The 26,341-nt window shown below is 39.2% G+C and overlaps 1 protein-coding gene across 11 annotated transcripts in view; it reads right to left on the reverse strand.

The window, feature by feature from the left end:
* SLC4A4 (solute carrier family 4 member 4) overlaps positions 1-26,341 on the reverse strand; it is a 379,388-nt gene that overhangs the window by 192,837 nt on the left and 160,210 nt on the right. For all 11 annotated transcript variants that reach the window (XM_086405458.1, XM_086405455.1, XM_086405451.1 and 8 more), the window contains one exon: positions 16,234-16,394. In XM_086405458.1, coding sequence (XP_086261584.1) covers positions 16,234-16,394 — 161 coding nt within the window. The remainder of the gene's footprint in view (positions 1-16,233; positions 16,395-26,341) is intronic.

Consider the following 26,341-nt stretch of genomic DNA (forward strand, 5'->3'; position numbering starts at 1 on the left):
GACAGACAGTTACTAGACTTTTCATGGTTGTCAATTCATAAAGTATATAAATGCCAACTCATAATGTTGTACACCTGAAACCAATACAATATTGTATGTCAACTATGCCTCAATGAAACATAATAAAATAAAATAATCTTAGAAAAAATCTTTCCCCCAAATTTCTATTCGCTCTTTTATTTTCCAGAATGGTTCTAACTAGAAAGGATGAATGTGCTTCATAGAAATTGCTCCATGGGTACGTCTGCTGCAGGACATGTTTTACTCTAACAGAAAACAAGAAGTCCTCTTTCCCACAAATCAACATGTCAGCAGTAGGACATAAATGTAGCCTGGTGGCATCCTCCTGTAATGTCACATCACAGGTTGATACTCCTTTGTCCAAAATGGGGCACAGGAGAACCTCTCACAGAATCTGTGTGAAACAGGCAATGGAGGAACAACACCTCATGTCTGCAGTCAGGGCTTGTGTCCCCAGCAGAGAACCAGAACAATGGGTCCCGGGCCCGCCTGTTGCAGACACATGGCTGCATTGAGCACATGTCAATTATTTTCCTCTTGCACAAACTTCTCTGTATACAAAAGTGGAGGAGAGAATAAAAGTTCTTCTCTAAAAGTCTGACAAGAAAATTAATGGGTACTGATAGAAAAGTTATGACCAACCTAGAGAGCATATTCAAAAGCAGAGACAGTACTTTGCCAACAAAGGTCTGTCTAGTCAAGGCTATGGTTTTTCCAGTGGTCCTGTATGGATGTGAGAGTCGGACTGTGAAGAAAGCTGAGCGCCGAAGAATTGATGCTTTGGAACTGTGGTGTTGGAGAAGACTCTTTGAGAGTCCCTTGGACTGCAAGGAGATCCAACCAGTCCATTCTGAAGGAGATCAGCCCTGCGATTTCTTTGGAGGGAATGATGCTAAAGCTGAAACTCCAGTACTTTGGCCACCTCATGCGAAGAGTTGACTCATTGGAAAAGACTCTGATGCTGGGAGGGATTGGGGGCAAGAGGAGAAGGGGACGACAGAGGATGAGATGGCTGGATGGCATCACCGACTTGATGGACGTGAGTCTGAGTGAACTCCGGGAGTTGGTGATGGACAGGGAGGCCTGGAGTGCTGAGATTCATGGGGTCGCAAAGAGTCGGACACGACTGAGCAACTGAACTGAACTGAACTGAACTGATAGGACAACAGCATCTCCCAAACACTGCCATCTCTTTGCAAAGAGAAGTTACAGATGTTCAAGGGGCTTTGCTTGAGCATGACTGTACCTCTCATGAGTCCTCTTTTTAATAAGCACTCATAGAACCGGTCTCACAGTGAGAGCTGACAGTTCACACAGTGTACAGTCAACTTCCTGGGATCCAAGGAGAGGCTGAATCCAGGCTTTCCATCACAGGCCTTACACAGATGCTGTCAATGTCACATATCACTGGACCACTTTGTAGACAGCCTGGGAAAGGCAGGAAGAGTTTCTACCATAGGAATGTTTTGGTTTGAGAGTGGCCTTTAGCTCTGAGTATTTTTAACTACACAACCCTTACTCAGTAAAACTCTCAGAACAGATCCTGTAATTATTATTAACCCTCTGTTCCATATTAAAATAATTAAGTGCTACTGAACACAAACCTCTCTCCTTTCCCTTGAAGTCTTAATCAAAGTGGAAAGTCCATTTTACAGAAGAACCATAAAAATAAACATACAGCCCTGGCATATCTACCGCAAGCATATCAAACTCCTACTCTAATTTCAGGGTTGTGGATTAAAGTGTTTCTTATCTACCCTTTCTTGGCAGGGCCTCCCTCTATTCTTGCCTTCCCCTGTAATCTCAAACTAATCCATATATAATGCACAGCCAGCCCTCTGTTACTAATTTCTGGAAATCACCAGTTAGAACATGTTAAAACATCTGTGTAGCTTATGCCCTTTATTAAGTTTCCATAAAAATGGCCCACATTACAGGGGTCTCTTAAGCATAAACTACAAAACCTTTCAAGGAAAGTGGAGGCAGTTAACATTTTACAGCTACACTGAAATTAAGCCTTCAATATTCGAAATCCCACAAACACTACCAATAGAGAGAGAAAGCGCCTGCTCAAAATGCTCCCAGAGGTGAAAGGAAATTCAAAAAGCATCAGGTTCAAACTCTTAAACAGATGAAAAAAAGCACAAGAGAGGAGACACTCACAGACACAGCCTTAGTAGGGCAACGCCCCCCCATCCCAACTCCAAATTAAACCAAGTTTTCTGATTCACAGTTTAGATCTTTCTCCATATCATATAATACTTTTCTTTCTTTTTAAAGGAAACTCTAGACCAAAGGGGGAAAAAAAATGAAGAGAAAGATGGTCATGCTCCCCCCAAAAAAGATTAAGGGTAACATTCTTTTAAAAACATACAAAAGCCCAAGAAATATACGGTTTCAAGACTAACAGACAACTCAGATTTATACAAATGTAATCAGTTTTATGTTAATCTATCCAGCTGGCCCCAGCGATGTGAAAGTCTTATATAATAGACAGTGTCAATGATGATAGTAACAACGAGGATAAGCTTTCTTGAAGGCTACTTGGCCAATACAAAACAAAACCCTTTACAATGTTCAAACCCTTTGAATATTTCACCATTAGAAACCTATAATCAGGAAATAAGCAATTTCACAAAAGAATAACAAAAATGTTCATTTCTTGTCTTTATGATAAAAACTTGACAGCAACTTAAAAGCCCAATTATAGATTATTAACTATTTTGCAGCCATTAAAATGATGTTTATATTTATGTTTAATAACATGGAAATATTCATACTATGTTTTTCAGTTAAGAAGGGCAGATTAGAGGGTTATGGTATGATTCCAGCTCTAAAATAAATTTCATATGTGTAAACAGAGATGTACCCAAAAACTGTTGAGAAAATATCTCTAAGATAAGATTAGTGGTATTTTGATTTTCATGTGCTACATGTTTTTGCATTACTAAAAATGAACATATTTTACTTTTGTGATGAAAAATAAATATATTATCATTTTGAAAATATAAAAGGTGTTAAAAGCAAGAAATAACATGACTAATATATCTGCCAACATGCACAGCTCAGGAATGCCTTTAAATATAAAAATTAGAGCTCCAAAAATAGAACTACATTTTCCTAATCCATTTCCCATCATAATACCTGAAACGCCTTATAAATTTTTTTTAACTTAGGAGGGGAGGAAAATTCCCATGTACTTGGCTTCATATGTGAATGATGTTCTTTAAGTGTAAAATTATAATATGATTGCAATAATGAAGCTATCAAAGTAACCTATACAATGACATTTTATCCCTTAAATAAGACAAATTTTCCATTAGCGTTTAGAAGGGGATCTTCATGAAGAAAACTAGGTCCTGGGAAGAATCAGAATGAGGCTGAATTTTGTATACAAGTGTGAGAAGTGACACAGCTTCAGCCACTGCTTGTAGCCTCACATGGTGGTGACTTTGCACCTGCAAAGGGAGGGTGCCCCTTGGAGGCGACTGAGAAGGAGAAGCAGGTAGACTGCAAAAAAGGATTAAAATCATGCTATTGTTTGTTTCATATCATCACACTTGCTATGATTTCTTTTTCTTCTCTTTTGTGGAAATAAAAGTGGGGTGAAGAGGAGATGTATCTTAAGACTTAGCTGCACATAATTCTCAACTCTGAATAATAGCACCATTCAGGAGATGATAAATCCACTGCATCCTCTACTAGAAAAAGATTTTTTAATAATCAAATAATGGCAGTAACTCAAGGTACCGTGCCAATTTTTATCACTCGAAATCATGGCAGTTTTTTCTTTCATGTTGTTTAATCTGCTGTAAAGCTTTGATTCTTTCAGAAGATTTTTAAGTATTTCTTTCAGTCACTGACACTCTATCAAACAGGTTTTTTTCTCTACTCCTCCAAATCTGGTCCATTTTTTTTCTCTCTTTATTTTCCTTGTAAAGTATGTTATTTGCCTCTGAATTGTTTTTCTGTGTTATCAGCTCCAGAATGACAGTGCTGTCTCTCTGCCCACTTGCCTCCGGAGTGGTACAGCAAACATAATACTCAGTGATGACACTTCAAAGTGACCTAGCAGTGTCCAGTTTTAAAATTGAATGACAGTATTAAAGTGAACATGTGGAGGTTAGAGAAAAAACGCCACAACTGATAAACAAAAAGTAATGGAAAATTAAAGTGAGAATGTAAACTGCTTGATGAACTGCCGGGAGCCGGCATATTGCATATTGAGTGCATATTGCATATTGAGTGCAGCACTTTTCAGGATCTGGAATAGCTCAACTGGAATTCTATCACTGCCGGTAGCCAGCGTGAGGAACTCCGCCCATGACAAAGGTCATGAGGAAGGAGGCTCGGCATACGCAAAGGCGGGATCAAGCCTCAGGAGTCTCCCTGGAAATTCTCCTCGAGCAATCTACCCCCAAAACCAGAGTCTGCCTACTTTCTGCTTTGTGCTTTCACCTACACCTCTGACTTTACGGGGGGCTGTCCCCCACTACCTCTCTGAAAAAAAGCTTACAGCTCCAGTTAATAATTCCTGGGTGTGACAGTGTTTAACCTACAAACTCCTTTGGAAATCCTCTAGCCTGCCTGAATAGGTTTTCCGGCCACATGTGATTGTTCAGAGCCTCCCAACTGTGAGAGGCAGGAGATGTTCTAAACTGTCTAAACACAGATTCTTTTGAGTAGTTAAAAGATTGATTAGAAATTGTATTGGTGAAGGGATTTTCACTTGTTGGGCCAATGTTTGCTGCTAAGTTTCCATATCCCTTACCTGCTGTGTCCCTGGCAGTGTATTGATTAATATAATTGGTGTAAGTAGTAGCTTTAATGTTTGTAACCTGGGACCCTTGAGTTAATTCTTTTTCTTGTTATAGCCCACCACACCTTTGCGCTGTAGGAATGCAACTTTATCTAATGCTTTTGGAGGGTGGCTCCTGACCAATCACCTTTAGAGAAAAATAAGTTTTCTGAAGAAAAGGTCTTAAAATGTTAACAGGCCTCTGGGCCAGAAGATGATGCAAATCACCTAAGCTTTTGCATATGATAAGTTTGCAGGAAGAAAGCCTGGCTTGCTGCCTGACTCTACCCCTTCCCCCATTATCCTCTATGCATAACTTAAGGTATAAAAACTACTTTGGAAAATAAAGTACGGGCCTTGTTCACCGAAACTTGGTCTCCCCATGTCGTTCTTTCTCTTACCTTCTGGCTGAATTATTCAGCCTCTTTTCTACACTGAATTTCCTCACTGAGCTATCCTTATCTCAGCCTCTTTTCTCCACTGAATTTTCCTACTGAGCTATCCTCATTCTATTACTCTTTATATCCTTAATTAACGTTTAATTAAGCAATTGTATCCTGATCCTCGCCTATGCCGTCTCTCCTTCGAATACCCTGGTTCAGCCGGGGCTGGTCCTCGGCAGGTGGCGCCCGAAACAGGGACTTTCGAAGGTAAGCTCCCCAAAGCAATCAGAGCCATCAGCCCTATTGCTCCCCGTTCTCGGAACAACTGGGTGACCAGCCCTCTTGTTCCCCCACGGAGCAGTTTGGGTGACCAGCCCTACTGCTCCTCCCTTGGAACAGTTTGGGTCACCAGCCTACTGTTCCTCCCCCGGAACAATCTGGGTCACCAGCCCTATTGTTCTTCCAGTGTTCGGGACGGCTAGGACCCCACTCAAGGGTGCCGCGGACCCCCCTGTAGGATAGACAGGGCGAGAGGAGTGGGAAGTGTTGAAAGTGTTAAAAGTTAGACTTAGAGAGAGAAAACGGTTTCTGAAGTTAAAAGGCCAAAGAAGAGCCTGATCTTTTAAAAGCTAAAAGCTTTATCTTCTATTATACTTAATTTTCTGACATGGGTAACACGAAACTAAGAATGGCAACTCTTTACACAAGTAATCTTGAAACTGTTAAAGAGGCTACTGTTAATTTAGATACTTGGGTGAAGGTAAAAAACAACTAAAAACGTATCCTATAAATATGATTAAAAATGTTCTGGACCCTCGTCATGAGGCTGTGGGATAGCCTATGGGAGAGGCTACAGCGGTGGATGGTAGTGGGTCTCCACCTTCTGCGCAGATCATATTTTCTGCCATTGACGAAGAAAAGGAGGGAGACTGTGCTCTACCTCCGGAGGAAGGAGAGGGCTTACAGGACGCTGCGGCCGGGCGCCCTGGCGAGCCCCCTCCCCCTCTACACAAACCTTTAAAAATTTATCCAACAATTTCTGATTTAAGGCGACTACTCCACCTCCGCTTGCACCTCCCAGGGCCTAAGAATTCCCCAGTTTACATCCAAAGTCTCCCAGAGCATTGCCTAAAGCTGAAAAAGATAAAAAAGATTTCTTTTAAACAAAGGAGCTTTAAAAAAAAAAAACACACACAATATACAGAGCCTGCTCCTTGAAGAAAACCCCCTCAGGGGGGCCTCACCCAAGCAAAAAAAATAAATAAATAAAAAGAGAAAAAAAAAAAAGAGAGAAAAAATAGAGAAAGATCTAAAGATAGAGAAAAAGCTAAAGAGTGAAAAGGAGGAACAGAGAAGGAAGGAATCAGGGAATGCAGCAAGATTGAGAAAGGAAGAAAGGAAGTTAGAAAAAGAGATACAGAGAAAAAGAGAGGGAGGAGGGAAGAAGAAGAGAGAAAGAGGGTAAAGGGAAAGAAACGAAGGAAAGAGAAGGGTAGCGAAAAATGAAGGGGGAGAAAAAAGTGAGAAAAGCAGGAAGAGAGGAAGAGAGAGACTGTAAGAGACGCTGTGACCAGGTGCCCTGGCGAGCTCCCCCTCCCCCCCACCCCCTCTGCGCAAACCTTAAAAAAAAAAAAAACTTAACGACCACTTTCTGATTTAAGGCCATTGCTGCCGCCTCCGTTTGCGCCTTCCAGGGCCCAAGAGTTCCCCACTTTGCCCCCAAAGTTTCTCAAAGTGTTGCCTAAGCCTGAGGAAGATAAAAAGTTCTTTGAACAGTGGAGATTTTAAAACAGACTGCGTGCACAATATGCAGTGCTCCTTCACCCAGGCTAAGAAAAAAGCGGACGGTAAAGGGATATAGCAACAATATTAACCCCTGATATGCCGGTTGCTCCGATTCCAAGGGGAGTGGCTGGCCCCCCTTCTTGAGGGCATTATAGGACTTGTGCTAGGGTGTAGCTCGCTTTCTTTTCAAGAAATTTCGGTGGTATATGGTGTGGTAGATTCTGATTATATTGGAGAAATTATAGTTTTGATCTCGCCGCTTACCAAAACTGTGCAAATTAATAAAGGTCAAAGAATAACACAGTTTTTGCTTTTACCTTATCAGGCAGGAAAAAACTTGACTTCTCAAGCTAAGAGCCACAGAGTATTTAGATCTAGTGATCTAGCCTTTTGGGTGCAGGAAAGTACAGCTCCAAGGCCTTTAAAAGATCTTTTAATTCAAGAAAATAAAATGTCAGGGCTATTAGACACAGGAACAGACGTCTCTTAACATTGCTGGGGAAGACTGACCCAGCTCCTGGCCAACACATACTACTGAAAATGAGTTGAGATTAGAGAAACTGGTATGCGGGGTGGGAATGCTGTAGAGATAAAAGGTGAGGGAGAGTTTAAAACCTTGAAGAGTCGTGAGTTCCCCATTGCTGGAAGTATTCAAGCAAAGATTAGATGGTTGCTTGTCATCTAAAAGGCTATAGACCAGATTTAGTTTACAAAACGATAACTGGAGAAGCTTATAAACATGTTGTGCAACACCTCTTTACTTGCTTCTCATATTTAGGTCTGCCAAAAGTTTTAAAAACTGGTAATGCCCCTTTGAGGCTGCGGAGAGATTGTTTACTAACTTTAAATGATTTCCAAAAATTATTAGGGGACATTAATTGGATATGCCCACATTTAAAACTGACTACTGCAGATTTAAAGCCTTTGTTTAATTGCTTAAAAAGTGACCCTAATTCCAGTTCTAAGTTGACTAGTGAGACAGAGTTGGCTCTTATTAAAGTAGATGAGACTTTAAATGATCAGTTAATTAGGATTAATACTACCAAAAGATGAGATTAAATTATTCTTGCCATAAAACATACACCTACAGGGTGATTGTGACAAAAAGGCCCATTGGTTCCATCTACCAGTGACCCCAAGAAAAATAGTTTTATCTTATCCTAGCTCAGTGGCACAATTAATTATAAAAGGAGGAAAAAAGAAGTGTGGAACTTTTTAGAAAAAAAAAAAAAAAAGTAGCAAATATAGTAATTCCATTCAATAAGGATCAACTGCAAGTCTTTTACAAAATAGTGATGATTGGCAAGTTGCCCTGATAGATTTCAGGGGTCAAATTTTGTTTCATTTGCCCTCAAGCCCCCACAGTCGTTAAAAGTTCAGAAATGTTAGATTGGCAGTTTGAGGATACCTGTGGAACTTTCCAACCGTATGTAGTTCCTACGCTCCCCTTTACCCTATGGGGGAGGGACGTGCTGTCTCAAATAGGAGATACTCAGAGAAGGGTTTTCTCAATTTCTTAGTTATCAACAGGTGGTACAATTAACAATACTTTATATATTGTTATAAATACGTAATATAAATATATTTGCCTAACTACAGTTTGCCTAATTAGGTATGAGTATAAATAAAACATAATAAAGGTATACCTAATTCTATTTATAGATCTATACTTACTTAATTTGTATATAAATCAATATATGTATTATATATATACTGTATAAATGTATATTGCAGTAATATAATGTGTGTGGCTGATATTAATTGGTATGGATTGATGTGCTGTGATGATATATGTTCTGTATGCTGTATAATTATATATGTGTGACATGTATTATTGCAGTACATTGGTTTGTGTTGGTTGGTACTGGCTGTGTGCGTGTTGTATTGCTGTAATATATATGAATTAATATATTAATTATAAGATTAATTCAAGTATATTGATTTATATATATTGTATGTCAATAAGTTTATACTTGTTGCCATATATAAATACATTTTACATTTAGGTATATCTGTATACCAAAATGAGATAAGGAGGTTATACATTTATTATTTAAATTTATAGAGACCTAAACTAAACATTAGACCTAAATTAACATATCTCTAAATTTATGTTGTTAAAATGTAAATTTTAAAAAATTTTAAAAAATTTTAAAAATTAAATTGACAACTGCTTGATAATTCCTTTGCATAAAACCCCCATAGGTGTAATTGGGGTGGCCAGACAAAAATTTGGTTTTATAGCAAAACAGCCCCCTAGAGTGGGTCCATCTTCCCGCTCAAACTAAAACTGTAGTGGCTTCTTATCCGGGATTGATAGCTACTTTGATATTAAAGGAAAAAAGCGGAACATTGAATTATTTGGTAAAGAGCCATCAGAAATTGTAATTCCATATAATAAGGAACAACTTGATGCTCTTCTAATGTTTGAAAATTGGCAGATTGTTATAAGAAACTATTTTGGTCAAAATTTTTGCATCATTTACCTTCACATGTTTTGCTGAATTTTATATCCAGACATCCAGTTATTTTTTCTGTCAGATGTAAACAATCTCCTATTCCAAATGCTCAAATAGTTTTTACTGATGGGTCAACAAACGGTAAAGCCTCCATAGTTACTAAAAATCACCAAAAGGTTTTAGAAACACAGGAAACTTCAGCTCAAAGCGCTGAAATAACAGCAGTCATAGAGGCTTTTGCTATGTTTGCAGATGAGGAATTTAACCTTTATTCTGATTCTCAGTATATTGTCAGGTTGTTTCCACACATTGAAACTGCGGTTTTGTCTGAAAATAAAACTACCATATTTCATTTGTTAACTAAATTACAGCAACAAATTTGGAAAACAAATAAAATATTTTTCATTGGACACATTTGGGCTCATTCCAGATTGCCCGGCCCTTAAAATGCCTTTAATGATTTGGCTAACTTGTTAACCAGAAATACAGTGGCTACTGTGATTGAGGAGGCCAGAGCCTCTCACTCACTTCATCATCAATACGCTACTGCTTTAAGATATCAATTCCAAATTCCCAGCGAGACTGCTCGAGAAATTGTGTGTTCTTGCTTATATTGCCCCACTGTTTATAATAGTCTACCTATGGGAGTTAATCCTCGCGGTCTCAAACCTAACGTACTCTGGCAAATGGATGTAACTCATGTCTCTTCATTTGGAAAACTGTCCTTTGTTCTTTAACTGTAGACACCTTTTCTCATTTTATTATTACAACTGCTCGTACCGGAAAAGCAATTAAAGATGTAATACAACATCTCTTTACTTGTTTTTCATATTTGAGCCTGCTAAAAGCTCTGAAAACTGACAATGCTCCTGCGTCTAAGTCTTTTCAGGAATTTTGTATAAAGTTTCAAATTAAACATAATACAGGCATCCCTTATAATCCCCAGGGACAAGCCATTGTTGAAAGAGCGCATCAAACATTAAAAATCCAAATTCAAAAACTAAAAGAAGGGGAGTTTAAGTATAGTTCTCCCCATCAAATCTTGCAACATGCTCTTTTCATAATAAATATTCTAAATACTGATCTGGCTGGAACTACTGCAATGCTTTGTCATTGGTGCCTGGAGCAATTAAATGCAAAACCATTAGTCAAATGGAAGGACCTCCTCTCAGGACAATGGAAGGGTCCTGACCCATTATTAACTAGCGGTCGAGGATGTGCTTGTATTTTTCCACAGGATGCAGATTCTCCAATTTAGATCCAGGACAGGTTGATTCGCCATGTTGCAGACCCCCAGACATCCAGTTCCCCCATTGCTTCGATCACAAAAGAGGAGCCCGCCTGAAGGGGAGGCAAGATAAACATCGAGATCCCGGCGGGACCGACGGGGCTGCTGCAGCGCGAACTCCAACCAGAAAATAATTCTACTTATTCTGTTTTGGCTTGTCTACCCTCTCCTTATGTTTTTCTCTTTACCAATGATTCTGGAAAACTTAATGTACATGTGACTTTCACTGGTGGACCCAATGTAGTGACTTGTGAACAATGCGTGCTCTCATCTTGTTTAAACCCTCAATATAATGTTTGCTCCTTTATAGTGTTACAATGTCCACCTTATCTTATGATGTAACCACTTATTGATATGTTAACTATAGTCTTGCTATGTTACAACAACTACAAGATTTAATGTGATCACGACGATTTGTGGGCTTTACTTATTTTAGGAATATCAACTTTAATAGCAGCAATTACTTCTGTTACTGTGGCAGCAATATCATTGACTCAACAAGTGCATACTGCCCAATATGTTGATACCATGTCTAAAAATGTTTCTTTAACTCTAGCAACACAGAAAGTTATAGATAGAAAATTGGAGATGAGAGTAGAGGCCTTAGAAGAGGCAATAATGCATATTGGGACTGAGTTACAGGCTTTAAAAGTGAAAATGGCTCTGTCTTGCCACGCTGATTACCGGTGGATATGCGTGACATCTTTAAAGGTAAACGAGACAGATTATGAATGGGAAAAAATCAAAAATCATATCTCAGGTGTTTGGAACAGCTCTGACATTGGCCTGGACTTAGGGAAACTTCATAATCAAATACAGACCCTGGAACACTCTCAACTGGATTTTACTGCCGCTGGAGCAGCTAATGACTTTTTTCACACTTTCTCTAACTTCATTTCAGGAAAAAACATTCTGTCTAATATCCTTGGATACATCGCTGCTGGTGCTTTAATTTTGCTTCTCATAATCGTTCTTCCTTGTATTGTCAGGATTCTTCGGCAGAATATTCAGAAGCTCGCGACTGAGCTGCATCTGGCTGTTTTAAGAAATAAAAAAGGGGGAGATGCCGGGAGCCGGCATATTGCATATTGAGTGCATATTGCATATTGAGTGCAGCACTTTTCAGGATCTGGAATAGCTCAACTGGAATTCTATCACTGCCGGTAGCCAGCGTGAGGAACTCCGCCCATGACAAAGGTCATGAGGAAGGAGGCTCGGCATACGCAAAGGCGGGATCAAGCCTCAGGAGTCTCCCTGGAAATTCTCCTCGAGCAATCTACCCCCAAAACCAGAGTCTGCCTACTTTCTGCTTTGTGCTTTCACCTACACCTCTGACTTTACGGGGGGCTGTCCCCCACTACCTCTCTGAAAAAAAGCTTACAGCTCCAGTTAATAATTCCTGGGTGTGACAGTGTTTAACCTACAAACTCCTTTGGAAATCCTCTAGCCTGCCTGAATAGGTTTTCCGGCCACATGTGATTGTTCAGAGCCTCCCAACTGTGAGAGGCAGGAGATGTTCTAAACTGTCTAAACACAGATTCTTTTGAGTAGTTAAAAGATTGATTAGAAATTGTATTGGTGAAGGGATTTTCACTTGTTGGGCCAATGTTTGCTGCTAAGTTTCCATATCCCTTACCTGCTGTGTCCCTGGCAGTGTATTGATTAATATAATTGGTGTAAGTAGTAGCTTTAATGTTTGTAACCTGGGACCCTTGAGTTAATTCTTTTTCTTGTTATAGCCCACCACACCTTTGCGCTGTAGGAATGCAACTTTATCTAATGCTTTTGGAGGGTGGCTCCTGACCAATCACCTTTAGAGAAAAATAAGTTTTCTGAAGAAAAGGTCTTAAAATGTTAACAGGCCTCTGGGCCAGAAGATGATGCAAATCACCTAAGCTTTTGCATATGATAAGTTTGCAGGAAGAAAGCCTGGCTTGCTGCCTGACTCTACCCCTTCCCCCATTATCCTCTATGCATAACTTAAGGTATAAAAACTACTTTGGAAAATAAAGTACGGGCCTTGTTCACCGAAACTTGGTCTCCCCATGTCGTTCTTTCTCTTACCTTCTGGCTGAATTATTCAGCCTCTTTTCTACACTGAATTTCCTCACTGAGCTATCCTTATCTCAGCCTCTTTTCTCCACTGAATTTTCCTACTGAGCTATCCTCATTCTATTACTCTTTATATCCTTAATTAACGTTTAATTAAGCAATTGTATCCTGATCCTCGCCTATGCCGTCTCTCCTTCGAATACCCTGGTTCAGCCGGGGCTGGTCCTCGGCAATGAACCTTTCTTGGTGCTGATTTAGTGGCTAAGTCATGTCCAATCCTTAGACCCATGGACTATAGCCTGCCAGGCTCCTCTGTCCATAGTGTTTCCTAGACAAGAATACTGGAGTGGTTTGCCATTTCCTTTTTCAGGGGATCTTCCCAATTCAAGGATCAAACCCAGGGTCTCCTGCACTGCAGGCAAATTCTTTACTGACTATGCTACCTAAATGTAGTAAATAACAGAAACTTTCTCTTTGGCTATTGGTTAATGAGGCTCCAGTATCATGTGGGACTCGGTCTTCTACCACATGGAAAGGGTCAGCAAATTACTGAAGGCCAGAAACTCTGTAAGACGGCTTTTTTCAGGTTCTGAAGATCTCGAAGACAGTTTAATAAATAAGCACAAGTATATAATTTGACTTCAACATTCATCACCCTTGTTGATCATATTTAGGCAGAGCAAAGAAGCTATGAGGTTGTTTCTAGCTCTCTCCACTATACCTTTCAGAATCTTTTCTCCTGTTCGTGAAGTCTCTGAGCATCTCTTGACCTGACTCAGTCTATAGTCAGATCTTGCTAGGTCAACTTTATCCTGGAATAGTCATGGAAGTATACGAATAATTACATCTGTATAAGAATAATTACATCTGAGATCCTCATTCAATTCTATCAAAAACCCTGAGAGGTCTACCTTTATCTACCTTCCATGGATGAAATACAGAGACTAAACAAAGAATTAAGTAATGAGCCTTGTCCATGGTCATACATGCTACAAGAGGTAGACCCTAATTAACCACTCCCCAACTTTAAATCCACCATTCTCTCTATGACACCACTCTGCCTGTCATGGAATGAATACATACCTCTGCCAGAGAGTAGGTATATTTTAATAGAGAACAAACCCTGGGTTCAGTGAAATGCATCTCCAAATAGTGGAATTACAGGAAGTAACCATGGTCTAAGGTAGGACTTTTTTATTCAACACAGGAAACCTCAATGACCCTTAAACCACAACATATATTCTCCCCCTAGATTGCCGATCCATTGCCCAGTCACAAATTTAATCCCATTTGGCTCTGCCTTTAGGCATTTCTAAATTCAGACATCTTTGCTCCAGATTAGTTCTTAAAGCCTGAAAATACAGAAATTGTGATTCTCACTCAAAAATTGGATTGCTTTTCATTAACTATGATACATCTTTAGATAACAATCTCACTTGCAGCTTTTAACAAATGAAATAAGTCAGTGAAACAAATACCCTGGAAACCATTCCTTTCCTTTGCTTCTCTCTGTCTTTGCAGATCTTCCCTGGATACAATAAACCAACATCTCTTCTCACATATCAAAGGTCCATTTTCAGTCTCACCTGCTTTGTTAACTATGAAAAATTCTGTAGAAAGCAGTATTTCCTACATTATCTTCTTACTACTTATTTATGTGAACATGGATTTGTAATATATTCCATTTACAAAGTGGTAGATTTGTAAACCTAATTCCAGGGCCCAGAATAGTGTCTGGTACATGGTAGAAGGCCATGTACCACTGCTGAATAGATTTATAAACTAATTCATTCTATTCACCTAGCATCTTCACATTAGACTTCCTCCCTTCTCCACTTGCAGCATAAGCACTTCAGATACAAGGCAAGTGTAGAGCTTCCTTGTAAATCTAACAAGCGCTCTGAAGAGGACATAGATATGTACAGATCAGCAAGATATATACCCAATTTGAGAATGAATCTTCTTGTCTAATACACATGCTATAGACTTCCCATTATCTATAAAGACACAGATGCCACAGACAAGACTTTGCCTTCTGATATTCAAAGAAATTTTGAGATTACATAGGAATTTTACACTGGTCAGTGGGGCCATGATCCACATCCTCTTCCCACAGTCCCAGAGTAAGCACACTGCAGGCCCCTTAAAAAAGTGCAGTCATCCCTACAGGGGCAGAGGTCACCGAGCTATGGAATTTTTTTGGAATAACAAGCAGAGCCCCAACACCTTTCCTTAAGGAAAACATGGTCTTGAGCACATCAATCTGCATGATAAAGCAGCTTAGACCAGGTTCTTGCTAGAAAATGAAAACAATTATTACTCTCTAGAACGCAGCAAGGTGTGCACAAGGTGTTTGACATGGTAAATTAACATTCAGTGCTCAACACCACACAACACTAACCACAAAGATGCCAATGTTGCCCTGCACCATGAGGCCAGTGCCTTGCTGGGGGCTCTACAAATGATCCTCAGCACCAATGAAACCCAACTCATTCACTAATCAATAAGGTTCCACAGGCTTCTTGCCCCACCCAGTTTTCTCTACATACAGCTAAAGAAGCTTGACGTTCACCTACAAAATCAACCCAACTGAGGGACTAGACATAGACCAGCTTCCTTTTTACAGAGGATTTAAACCCTATTTTACAGATGACAAAACAGGCCCAGAGAAGCTCAACACAATGTCTAAGATCAAGAAGTTCTAGAAATCTAGTGTGCCGACTTCCAGTCCACTATAGCAAAGGACATGGGGGGAGAGTTCTATCTAAAAACCTCAATCTATGCTAATATCTGAAGGAATGCAAATCTGTCCATGCAAACATGGTACCAATTATCATTTTAAAAATAACATAAAAGTGAAAAGCATAAGAGAGAGGACTTAGAAATAAAACTGGATGGAAATATGCCAAAATATTAACAACAGCTATGTTCAGATGGAAGTACAATGGATGATTTTTTAAAATTTTGTTCTCAGTATTTGTCTGTATTTTCCAAATTTTCTGCAATAAACCTTAAGAGAAAGAGGAACTTCCCTGGTGGTCCAGTGGTTAAGGATATGCCTTCCAGTGCAGGGGATGCAGGTTGGATTCTTGTTTGGGGAACTAAGATCCTACATGTCACAGGGCAACTAAGCCCACTTGCTAAAATTACTAAACCCAGGCACTTCAACTAAAAACCCGTAATCTGCAACTAGAGAGAAGCCTGCGCACCTCGATGAAAGATCCCATGTGCTTCAATGAAGATCACAAGTTACAACTAAGACCTGATGCAGCCAAAAATAAATAGGCAGATATTTTTAAAATAACAATAAAAATTAAAAGGAGACAGAGATTAAATGCTACAGAATATTCAGCTCTGCTTACACTAGAAGTCATCTGCATTGAGAAAGATTCATAGACAGGCAGATAGAGCAGAAAAAATGCTAAGAACTTAAGACAACATACTTACCCACCAACTGTGGGAGAGAAGAAGCTTCCCTGTCTAGCATGATGGATCCTTTCTCCATACACGTCCTCAGCTCAAATAAGCTGTGAAGGGACAAGGTGGCCACGTGGGGTTTGCTCCATCTCTCTCCACCCTGTTCCACTTTTTCTTCAAACTTAATCCACCTAGAAACATGAGATTCAAGTGAAGAGCAATTAAAAGTGTTCTCATCACCTCTGGAAATAGCAACACCAACCTCTCCAGTTCCACCCCCACCAGCACTTTCAAAATGTCTCCTTTTGCGGAGTCTTAAAAGCTTATTCTATCATTAACTGAATTACCTTTATAAATACACCAAACAGACTCACCAGCCTGCTCCTCTCCCTGGTGTTAGAGAGAAAGAAAAAAAAACAATGTATCCTTGGTTTTATATCTATCTACATGTAACCATGAAATCTTTAAGAATGATTACTGAACAAATTTTTTTTAAATAATGTAGGAAAAATATGCATTTCAAATTCTCCATGTGGGTGGAGCCTACAGTGTGTAAAAATAATCACTATTGTGAGAATTCTGTTGTAACTTCACAAGGCAAGTTTATACAAGGTGAAATAATCAGTAATGAACCAAAATTTATTGTAAATATTTAAAAATATGGTGTGTAAAATGGTTAGACAAATATAACATTCCCCTTTCATGCTTAAAGAGGGCCAGCATGTGTTGCTGTATCTTACATTAGTAACTCTCTCTAGGTTAACACAAGTTCCCTTCTCATCAAGATGCTAATAGAAGCTTTTACCCCTCGAGCTTAGCTCCACATGTGTTTAAAAATATACAAGCTCAGTAAACAATGCATCTACTCTGATAGTAACAGATCTCTTATTAACCCTAGTAATGGAACAAATAACCCTATTTTATAGTTTCTTCTTTCCAAGATTTATAGACATTTTGATAACTTAGCAATATATAGGAATGCAAAAAGTTTAATGGAAATGAGAGCAAAACACATTTGACAGTCTTTATATCCCACCTATTATATATATTGACTCTTCCTACACTGGTAAAGGGAAACAGGAAAACATCATGATTTTGCTGTTTATCATGACCAGAGAAAACGTTGCTTTCTATCACTTCAAAACTCTGAAAGATATTGGACAAGATAAAGAAGGGATTAAAAATTCGTTTCCTACACTCTTCACCCAAAAGTTTAATGATTGAAAAATGTTTTCCTAGGAAAAGCTAAACACTCATCCAACTCACTGAAGATGAGAACAAAGGGCAGAGATGAGAGGAAGCTCTACATAAGGTATTATTTATAGACTGCTCACCACTCCCAAGGGGAATAAAAGAACACATTATTAGAATCATGAGTGAAAATAGATCAACAGATCAGCCACAATGTCAAGGAAAACTCAGAATTCTAATCAAGCCCAACACTCATGTGATTCATGAGTATATTAGCTATATTCTAAATTCCCTCTTTCCTCTCCCACCCAGGAAATTCTCACACTTCAATGCCAACCTTATCCCAAACCTCACCCTCCACCCTAAGACCCTCCTCCTTCCCCCTGTATCCCCCAAAGTGTAAGGAGTGGAGGTTTTCACATGTTTTCCCTCACATTAAAAAACCAACACCAAAAAGCTCTAAAACTTCAGAACTAGACCTTGTTTATTCTACAAAAGTAGCTTTGAAACATTCTGAAAGAAAGATCTTTAATATTCTGTGTGTGTGCGTGTGCAAGTGTGTGTTAATTAACAGTTCTTCACCTTTGTTGGTATTAGAACCACAGAAGTAGATGGAAATGAGAGAAAAATGACAACTTCACATCACATTCTTATAGAATTCTATGGATTTGCCCAGAGGATAAAAGGTAATTGGGTTATTTTGAAAGTAATCATTTTATAGAGTACATTACACTGGCTAACTTCAGGCATATTACCTTTTCAGACTTACAGAATCTCTAACATGTTGATTGGTGACAAGTATGTGAATCATATTTCCATTTGATGTTATAATTTATCACTCAAGATGAGAGTCTAGAAGATTCCATTGTATATGAAACCTAGTCAGAATTGCATATAATTATGTTATCCATAAAGATGGTAGTAGTGGTCTTGCTTTTATTTCTAAGAGTATTCTTATTATCTGAGGGATATGCCGGGAGCCGGCATATTGCATATTGAGTGCATATTGCATATTGAGTGCAGCACTTTTCAGGATCTGGAATAGCTCAACTGGAATTCTATCACTGCAGGTAGCCAGCGTGAGGAACTCCACCCATGACAAAGGTCATGAGGAAGGAGGCTTGGCATACGCAAAGGCGGGATCAAGCCTCAGGAGTCTCCCTGGAAATTCTTGAGCAATCTACCCCCCAAACCAGAGTCTGCCTACTTTCTGCTTTGTGCTTTCACCTACACCTCTGACTTTACGGGGGGCTGTCCCCCACTACCTCTCTGAAAAAAGTTAGCTTACAGCTCCAGTTAATAATTCCTGGGTGTGACAGTGTTTAACCTACAAACTCCTTTGGAAATCCTCTAGCCTGCCTGAATAGGTTTTTCCGGCCTCATGTGATTGTTCGGAGCCTCCCAACTGTGAGAGGCAGGAGATGTCCTAAACTGTCTAAACACAGATTCTTTTGAGTAGTTAAAAGATTGATTAGAAATTGTATTGGTGAAGGGATTTTCACTTGTTGGGCCAATGTTTGCTGCTAAGTTTCCATATCCCTTACCTGCTGTGTCCCTGGCAGTGTATTGATTAATATAATTGGTGTAAATAGTAGCTTTAATGTTTGTAACCTGGGACCCTTGAGTTAATTCTTTTTCTTGTTATAGCCCACCACACCTTTGCTCTGTAGGAATGCAACTTTATCTAATGCTTTTGGAGGGTGGCTCCTGACCAATCACCTTTAGAGAAAAATAAGTTTTCTGAAGAAAAGGTCTTAAAATGTTAACAGGCCTCCGGGCCAGAAGATGATGCAAATCACCTAACTTTTGCATATGCTAAGTTTGCAGGAAGAAAGCCTGGCTTGCTGCCTGACTCTACCCCTTCCCCCATTATCCTCTGTGCATAACTTAAGGTATAAAAACTACTTTGAAAAATAAAGTGTGGGCCTTGTTCACCGAAACTTGGTCTCACCATGTCGTTCTTTCTCTTACCTTCTGGCTGAATTATTCAGCCTCTTTTCTCCACTGAATTTTCCTACTGAGCTATCCTCATTCTATTACTCTTTATATCCTTAATTAACGTTTAATTAAGCAATTGTTTCCTGATCCTCGCCGACGCCGTCCCCGCTTCGAATTCCCTGGATCAGCCGGGGCTGGTCCCCGGCAAGTGGCGCCCGAACAGGCTGATTCGAAGGTAGGTACCTCAGAAAAAGTGTTGAGAAAGTGTTGAATTGAAAAAGTGTTGAGAAAGTGTTCAATTTACGGGATGGATAGGCCCCCACCCAGGGTGCCGCGGACCCCCCTGTAGGACAGACAGGGCGAGTAGTGGTGGGAAGTGTTAAAGGGTTTGAGAGAAAACCCGGTTTTTATTGAAAGTGTCAAAGGGGTTTGAGAGAAAACCCGGTTTCTAGAGTTAAAAGGCCAAAGAAAAGCCTGATCTTTTAAAAGCTAAAAGCTTTATCTTCTCTTATACTTAATTTTCTGACATGGGTAACACTTAAAACTAAGAATGGCAACTCTTTATACAAGTAATCTTGAAACTGTTAAAGAGGCTACTGTTAATTTAGATACTTGGGTGAAGGTAAAAAACAACTAAAAACTTATTCTATAAATATGATTAAAAATGTTCTGGACCCTCATCATGAGGCTGTGGGATAGCCTATGGGAGAGGCTATAGCGGTGGATGGTAGTGGGTCTCCACCTTCTGCGCAGATATTTTCTGCCATTGACGAATGAAAGGAGGGAGACTGTGCTCTACCTCCGGAGGAAGGAGAGGGCTTACAGGACGCTGCGGCCGGGCGCCCTGACGAGCCCCCTCCCCCTCTACACAAACCTTTAAAAATTTATCCAACAATTTCTGATTTAAGGTGACTACTCCACCTCCGCTTGCACCTCCCAGGGCCTAAGAATTCCCCAGTTTACATCCAAAGTCTCCCAGAGCATTGCCTAAAGCTGAAAAAGATAAAAAAGACTTCTTTTAAACAAAGGAGCTTTTAAAAAATACACAATATACAGAGCCTGCTCCTTGCAGAAAACCCCCTCAGGGGGGCCTCACCCAAGCAAAAAAAAAAAAGAAAAACAAAAAAGAAAAACAAAAAAGTGAAAAAGAAAAAAGGAAAGAAAATAGAGAAAGATCTAAAGATAGAGAAAGAGCTAAAGAGTGAAAAGGAGAGGAATGGAGAAGGAAGGAATCAGGGAACGCAGCAAGATAGAGAAAGGAAGTTGAAAAAGGAGATAACAGAGGAAAAAGATAGGGAGAAAGAAAAAAAAAAGATTAGGGAAGAGAAGAGGGTAAAGGGAAAGAAACGAAGGAAAGAGAAGGGTAGCGAAAAAGGAAGGGGGAGAGAAAAGTGAGAAAAGCAGGAAGAGAGGAAGAGAGAGAGAGACTGTAAGAGACGCTGTGACCAGGTGCCCTGGCGAGCTCCCTACCCCTCTGCGCAAACCTTTAAAAAAAAATAAAACAAAAACAAAAAACCTTATCCACCACTTTCTGATTTAAGGCCATTGCTGCCGCCTCCGTTTGCGCCTTCCAGGGCCCAAGAGTTCCCCACTTTGCCCCCAAAGCCTCTCAAAGTGTTGCCTAAGCCTGAGGAAGATAAGAAGGTTTTTGAACAGTGGAGATTTTAAAACAGACTGCGTGCACAATATGCAGTGCTCCTTCACCCAGGCTAAGAAAAAAGCGGACGGTAAAGGGATATAGCAACAATATTAACCCCTGATATGCCGGTTGCTCCGATTCCAAGGGGAGTGGCTGGCCCCTCTTCTTGAGGGCATTATAGGACTTGTGCTAGGGTGTAGCTCGCTTTCTTTTCAAGAAATTTCGGTGGTATATGGTGTGGTAGATTCTGATTATATTGGAGAAATTATAGTTTTGATCTCGCCGCTTACCAAAACTGTGCAAATTAATAAAGGTCAAAGAATAACACAGTTTTTGCTTTTACCTTATCAGGCAGGAAAAAACTTGACTTCTCAAGCTAAGAGCCACAGAGCGTTTAGATCTAGTGATCCAGCCTTTTGGGTGCAGGAAATTACAGCTCCAAGGCCTTTAAAAGATCTTTTAATTCAAGAAAATAAAATGTCAGGGCTATTAGACACAGGAACAGACGTCTCTTAACATTGCTGGGAAAGACTGACCCAGCTCCTGGCCAACACATACTACTAAAAATGAGTTGAGATCAGAGAAACTGGTATGCGGGGTGGGAATGCTGTAGAGAAAAAGGTGAGGGAGAGTTTAAAACCTTGAAGAGTAGTGAGTTCCCCGTTGCTGGAAGTATTCAAGCAAATATTAGATGGTTGCTTGTCATCTAAAAAGCTATAGACCAGATTTAGGTTACAAAACGATAACTGGAGAAGCTTATAAACATGTTGTGCAACACCTCTTTACTTGCTTCTCATATTTAGGTCTGCCAAAACTTTTAAAAACTGGTAATGCCCCTTTGAGGCTGCGGAGAGATTGTTTACTAACTTTAAATGATTTCCAAAAATTATTAGGGGACATTAATTGGATATGCCCACATTTAAAACTGACTACTGCAGATTTAAAGCCTTTGTTTAATTGCTTAAAAAGTGACCCTAATTCCAGTTCTAAGTTGACTAGTGAGACAGAGTTGGCTCTTGTTAAAGTAGATGAGACTTTAAATGATCAGTTAATTAGGATTAATACTACCAAAAGATGAGATTAAATTATTCTTCCAACAAAACATACACCTACAGGGTGCTTGTGACAAAAAGGCCCATTGGTTCCATCTACCAGTGATCCCAAGAAAAATAGTTTTATCTTATCCTAGCTCAGTGGCACAATTAATTATAAAAGGAGGAAAAAAGAAGTGTGGAACTTTTTAGAGAAAAAAAAAAAAAAAGAGTAGCAAATATAGTAATTCCATTCAATAAGGATCAACTGCAAGTCTTCTACAAAATAGTGATGATTGGCAAGTTGCCCTGATAGATTTCAGGGGTCAAATTTTGTTTCATTTGCCCTCAAGCCCCCACAGTCGTTAAAAGTTCAAAAATGTTAGATTGGCAGTTTGAGGATACCTGTGGAACTTTCCAACCGTATGTAGTTCCTACGCTCCCCTTTACCCTATGGGGGAGGGACGTGCTGTCTCAAATAGGAGATACTCAGAGAAGGGTTTTCTCAATTTCTTAGTTATCAACAGGTGGTACAATTAACAATACTTTATATATTGTTATAAATACGTAATATAAATATATTTGCCTAACTACAGTTTGCCTAATTAGATATGGGTATAAATAAAATATAATAAAGGTATACCTAATTCTATTTATAGATCTATACTTACTTAATTTGTATATAAATCAATATATGTATTATATATATACTGTATAATTAAATGTATATTGCAGTAATATAATGTGTGTGGCTGATATTAATTGGTATGGATTGATGTGCTGTGATGATATATGTTCTGTATGCTGTATAATTATATATGTGTGACATGTATTATTACAGTACATTGGTTTGTGTTGGTTGGTATTGGCTGTGTGTGTGTTGTATTACTGTAATATATATGAATTGATATATTAATTATAAGATTAATTCAAGTATATTGATTTATATATATTGTATGTCAATAAGTTTATACTTGTTGCCATATATAAATACATTTTACATTTAGGTATATCTGTATACCAAAATGAGATAAGGAGGTTATACATTTATTATTTAAATTTATAGAGACCTAAACTAAACATTAGACCTAAATTAACATATCTCTAAATTTATGTTGTTAAAATGTAAATTTTTAAAAATTTTAAAAATTAAATTGACAACTGCTTGATAATTCCTTTGCAATAAAACCCCCATAGGTGTAATTGGGGTAACCAGACAAAAAATTGGTTTTATAGTAAAACAGTCCCCTAGAGTGGGTCCATCTTCCCGCTCAAACTAAAACTGTAGTGGCTTCTTATCCAGGATTGACAGCTACTTTGATATTAAAGGAAAAAAGCGGAACATTGGATTATTTGGTAAAGAGCCATCAGAAATTGTAATTCCATATAATAAGGAACAACTTGGTGCTCTTCTAATGTTTGAAAATTGGCAGATTGCTATAGGAAACTATTTTGGTCAAAATTTTTGCATCATTTACCCTGCATGTTTTGCTGAATTTTATATCCAGACATCCAATTATTTTTCCTGTCAGATGTAAACAATCTCCTATTCCAAATGCTCAGATAGTTTTTACTGATGGGTCAGCAAACGGTAAAGCCTCCATAGTTACTAAAAATCACCAAAAGGTTTTAAAAACACAGGAAACTTCAGCTCAAAGCGCTGAAATAGCAGTCATAGAGGCTTTTGCTATGTTTGCAGATGAGGAATTTAACCTTTATTCTGATTCTCAGTATATTGTCAGGTTGTTTCCACACATTGAAACTGCGGTTTTGCCTGAAAATAAAACTACCATATTTCATTTGTTAACTAAATTACAGCAACAAATTTGGAAAACAAATAAAATATTTTTCATTGGACACATTTGGGCTCATTCCAGATTGCCCGGCCCTTAAAATGCCTTTAATGATTTGGCTAACTTGTTAACCAGAAATACAGTGGCTACTGTGATTGAGGAGGCCAGAGCCTCTCACTCACTTCATCATCAATACACTACTGCTTTAAGATATCAATTCCAAATTCCCAGAGAGACTGCTCGAGAGATAGTTCGTTCTTGCTTATATTGCCCCACTGTTTATAATAGTCTACCTATGGGAGTTAATACTCGCGGTCTCAAACCTAACGTACTCTGACAAATGGATGTAACTCATGTCTCTTCATTTGGAAAACTGTCCTTTGTTCTTTAACTGTAGACACCTTTTCTCATGTTATTATTGCAACTGCTCATACAGGGGAAGCAATTAAAGATGTAATACAACATCTCTTTACTTGTTTTTCATATTTGAGCCTGCTAAAAGCTCTGAAAACTGACAATGCTCCTGCGTCTAAGTCTTTTCAGGAATTTTGTATAAAGTTTCAAATTAAACATAATACTGTCATCCCTTATAATCCCCAGGGACAGGCCATTGTTGAAAGAGCGCATCAAACATTAAAAATCCAAATTCAAAAACTAAAAGAAGGGGAGTTTAAGTATAGTTCTCCCCATCAAATCTTGCAACATGCTCTTTTCGTAATAAATATTCTAAATACTGATCTGGCTGGAACTACTGCAATGCTTCGTCATTGGTGCCTGGAGCAATTAAATGCAAAACCATTAGTCAAATGGAAGGACCTCCTCTCAGGACAATGGAAGGGTCCTGACCCATTATTAACTAGCGGTAGAGGATGTGCTTGTATTTTTCCACAGGATGCAGATTCTCCAATTTAGATCCAGGACAGGTTGATTCGCCATGTTGCAGACCCCCAGACATCCAGTTCCCCCATTGCTTCGATCACAAAAGAGGAGCCCGCCTGAAGGGGAGGCAAGATAAACATCGAGATCCCGGCGGGACCGACGGGGCTGCTGCAGCGCGAACTCCAACCAGAAAATAATTCTACTTACTCTGTTTTGGCTTGTCTACCCTCTCCTTATGTTTTTCTCTTTACCAATGATTCTGGAAAACTTAATGTACATGTGACTTTCACTGGTGGACCCAATGTAGTGACTTGTGAACAATGCGTGCTCTCATCTTGTTTAAACCCTCAATATAATGTTTGCTCCTTTATAGTGTTACAATGTCCACCTTATCTTATGATGTAACCACTTATTGATATGTTAACTATAGTCTTGCTATGTTACAACAACTACAAGATTTAATGTGATCACGACGATTTGTGGGCTTTACTTATTTTAGGAATATCAACTTTAATAGCAGCAATTACTTCTGTTACTGTGGCAGCAATATCATTGACTCAACAAGTGCATACTGCCCAATATGTTGATACCATGTCTAAAAATGTTTCTTTAACTCTAGCAACACAGAAAGTTATAGATAGAAAATTGGAGATGAGAGTAGAGGCCTTAGAAGAGGCAATAATGCATATTGGGACTGAGTTACAGGCTTTAAAAGTGAAAATGGCTCTGTCTTGCCACTCTGATTACCGGTGGATATGCGTGACATCTTTAAAGGTAAACGAGACAGATTATGAAGGGGAAAAAATCAAAAATCGTATCTCAGGTGTTTGGAACAGCTCTGACATTGGCCTGGACTTAGGGAAAGTTCATAATCAAATACAGGCCCTGGAACACTGTCGACTGGATTTTACCACCGCTGGAGCAGCTAATGACTTTTTTCTCACCTTCTCTAACTTTATTTCTGGAAAAAACATTCTGTCTAATATCTTTAGTTCTAGTTTTGCTTCTCATAATCATTCTTCCTTGTATTGTCAGGATTCTTCGGCAGAACATTCAAAAGCTCGCGACTGAGCTGCATCTGGCTGTTTTAAGAAATAAAAAAGGGGGAGATGCCGGGAGCCGGCATATTGCATATTGAGTGCATATTGCATATTGAGTGCAGCACTTTTCAGGATCTGGAATAGCTCAACTGGAATTCTATCACTGCAGGTAGCCAGCGTGAGGAACTCCACCCATGACAAAGGTCATGAGGAAGGAGGCTTGGCATACGCAAAGGCGGGATCAAGCCTCAGGAGTCTCCCTGGAAATTCTTGAGCAATCTACCCCCCAAACCAGAGTCTGCCTACTTTCTGCTTTGTGCTTTCACCTACACCTCTGACTTTACGGGGGGCTGTCCCCCACTACCTCTCTGAAAAAAGTTAGCTTACAGCTCCAGTTAATAATTCCTGGGTGTGACAGTGTTTAACCTACAAACTCCTTTGGAAATCCTCTAGCCTGCCTGAATAGGTTTTTCCGGCCTCATGTGATTGTTCGGAGCCTCCCAACTGTGAGAGGCAGGAGATGTCCTAAACTGTCTAAACACAGATTCTTTTGAGTAGTTAAAAGATTGATTAGAAATTGTATTGGTGAAGGGATTTTCACTTGTTGGGCCAATGTTTGCTGCTAAG

Source organism: Bos grunniens, chromosome 6 (assembly GCF_055505025.1).
Source record: "Bos grunniens cultivar Pamir isolate PY7600 chromosome 6, Bosgru_T2T1.0, whole genome shotgun sequence".
In the NCBI taxonomy this organism is placed as follows: Eukaryota; Metazoa; Chordata; class Mammalia; order Artiodactyla; family Bovidae; genus Bos; species Bos grunniens.